Below are 2,810 nucleotides of genomic sequence, written 5' to 3' on the forward strand. Positions count from 1 at the left end.
GAATCTCTTACTGACTCAATATTTATAGCAGGGTCAAATCTCATATTTATATGATTATTTAGTGATTTAACTGTTTGATTTGCAATTTGTGAAAAATATTTATTGAAACGATTAGCAGATTCTTTATCACTAAGTCTGATGCCATTTTCATAGATTTCAATTTTAGAGCTTTCGTTTTTGTCTTCAGTATATTCCTTAACCAGGGACCACATTATTTTATTTTTATTAGAGCTGTTGTTTACTCGATATTCGTTATATGTCTGTTTACTTTTTGTGATAAGATCCTGGTACTCTTGGTTGATTTTTTTGTAACTGTCCTTAAAGACTGGATACTGCCTACTTAAATCAGCAAGAAGTGATACTCTACGTTTGAATTCAAGAATTTCAGAACTTAACCATTTATTGTTAGGTTGATATGGTTTTTTACTAATCCGTTTATAAGGAAAAGCTATTTCAAAGTGTTTATCAAGTAATGACATGAATTTGTTAAAAGAGTTTTCAGCATTTAGTTCTGTTAAAATTGGTAACCATTCTTCTGCTTTAAGGCGTTCTTGAAATGTTTGAATATTGTTCTTAGAAAAATTTCTAACCAGTTTATAAGTGAAGGTCACCTCTTTTGAATCAGTGAACTCCAAATCAATTTGCTGTGCTTTATGATCTGATACACACCAATCTCGTACATATGAATTATAAGTTTTACCGTTACCCAAGGAGATCCTAACATAAATATTATCGACGCAAGTCTCACTATATTGCATACACCTAGTACCGTCAAAAATTGTAGATATAATGTTGAAGGTATTAAGCAGGCTTAGAAGATCATTTTTCTGACTGGAGTTTTCAAAAAGGTCTACATTGAAATCGCCTGCTAGGATTATATTCTTTTTGATTGAAACAGTACCTAAAACCTCGTATAAAAAATTAAGAAAACTAATAAATTCGCCTTTAGGCGGTCTGTATAGAACTATTACTACTAAACTATATTGCAAAAGTTCTATGGCGCAACATTCAACAGTATTTATAATTGATCGCATTTGAAATAAAGGTAAATTCCTGACAGGAACGCCCGATTTAACAAAAATCGCACTACCGCCATGCTTCTGTTTTTCTCTACAAAAACTAGCCGACAGTTTATAGTTACTTAATTTAATACAGTTTAGCTGCTCTTGCGATTGCCAGTGCTCTGTCACTAACAATATAAGAGGTTGCACTTCTGACAGAATAACATCTAACTTGTTTAGTTTATTATAAAGGCACTGCATATTTTGATGTATAATTGAAGACACCCTCACACTTACATTGACGTCGGTATTTTCGTTGACCTTTTCGTTAAATATTGGAGATGTTACGTTGTTTCTTTCCTCGAATTGCTCTTGTGAAAATAACGAGAGACGTAAGTGCCCACTGGCCAGATATTAGCATCCATTACATCATTAACCCATTACTGCCCACCGTATGATTTTTCATACCATATGAACGGGACTGTTTGAGGTTAGGTACTTAAAACAAAAGACAACGAACCGGCTTTTGAAATATATCAAACTCTACCTTTTTTAATGGTCTTTCGAGTGCTTATTCATTGGAGATTGTTTAAAACAAAGTTACATTATCATATTGGTTTTTGCAAAACGGTGTCCTTCATTTTTTGCAGAATGAGTAAGAGGTAAGTTTACAATTTTTTATTTTTTCTACAAGAGAAAAATCCATGCATGTTTCTTGCGATATATATAAAAAAAAGGCTGTAGATTTTGTTTATGATTTTTTTTCACATGTTTTGCATTTTTTTTTACCTAAAATTGAATTCAATAGCTTGGGTATGAAAAATCATACCTTGGGCGGTAGAAGGTAAGACAGTTTTTTTTACGGTTTATCTAGATAACGTTTTTAATTCCCTTTCATTGCTCCATAATCTTCGAGCTTATGATATAAATTGCGTTGGTACAATTCGAGCAGACAGAATTGATAAAGCGCCTCTCAAAGATCTGAAGAAAGAAAAACCTGGAAGTTCTTATGTGTTACAAGAGAAGGAAGGTAGTATTACACTGGTGAGATGGCATGATAATAATCAAGTTAATATAGCAACAAACCTAATCAACAATGACATATGCTTATCGAAGGGTTCGTGCAAGCGATGGTCTAGAAAGGATAAAAGTACAGTGTCAATTGAACAACCATCTTTGGTCAGCATATATAACCAAGGAATGGGGGGAGTTGATTTGTTTGATAAAATGACAGGCTTATATCGCATTCGCATACGTTCCAAAAAGTGGTATTGGCCATATGTAAGATTTTGTTTTAACGGAGCAGTTGTAAATATGTGGATGCTGTATAGATTTGCACATCCAAAAGTTGGTTTACTAGAATTCGTTCGCAGAATAGTTTTAGCTTTGCTTTCATCGCCTCCACATTTGGGTGGACCAAAACCAAAATGTACTAGAGCCGTTTTGCCCGAAATTAGATACGATGGCGTGGATCACCTGGTAGATAGCAACAGTACTCAACGAAAATGCGGCTTTTGTGGGAAATGTGCTAAGTTTGTATGTGTTAAGTGCAATGTAGGCCTCCATCCAGCACATTGTTTTAGAGCCTACCACACACCATAATAAATATTTTGTGAAAAAAGTAGTATTTTTTTATTAATTTTTCAATAAAAGTTTTTTACACATACACTCTTTTGACCAGCGTATGAAATATCATACGATAAAATAAACATAGTTAACAAAAAAAAAAGTTGTTTTTTTTTGCTAGTTTGTGTTTAGAAGGGCTATTGCATTAAGTTTTGCTAATTTTTATCAAAATAATAAAAAAAA

At 33.0% G+C, this 2,810-nt stretch overlaps 1 protein-coding gene across 1 annotated transcript; it reads left to right on the forward strand.

Annotated features, from left to right (window-relative positions):
• The first annotated feature begins 1,652 nt into the window (after positions 1–1,652).
• Positions 1,653–2,603, forward strand: LOC135135772 (piggyBac transposable element-derived protein 3-like). Its single transcript, XM_064064893.1, has 2 exons — positions 1,653–1,663; positions 1,958–2,603. Exons 1-2 carry the CDS (start codon positions 1,653–1,655, stop codon positions 2,601–2,603), a joined length of 657 nt encoding a protein of 218 aa, XP_063920963.1.
• The last annotated feature ends 207 nt before the right edge of the window (positions 2,604–2,810 follow it).

The sequence above is a fragment of the Zophobas morio genome, unplaced genomic scaffold (assembly GCF_036711695.1).
Source record: "Zophobas morio isolate AGI-343-1 ecotype UQ-CSIRO unplaced genomic scaffold, CSIRO_AGI_Zmor_V1 ptg000025l, whole genome shotgun sequence".
Taxonomy (NCBI): domain Eukaryota; kingdom Metazoa; phylum Arthropoda; class Insecta; order Coleoptera; family Tenebrionidae; genus Zophobas; species Zophobas morio.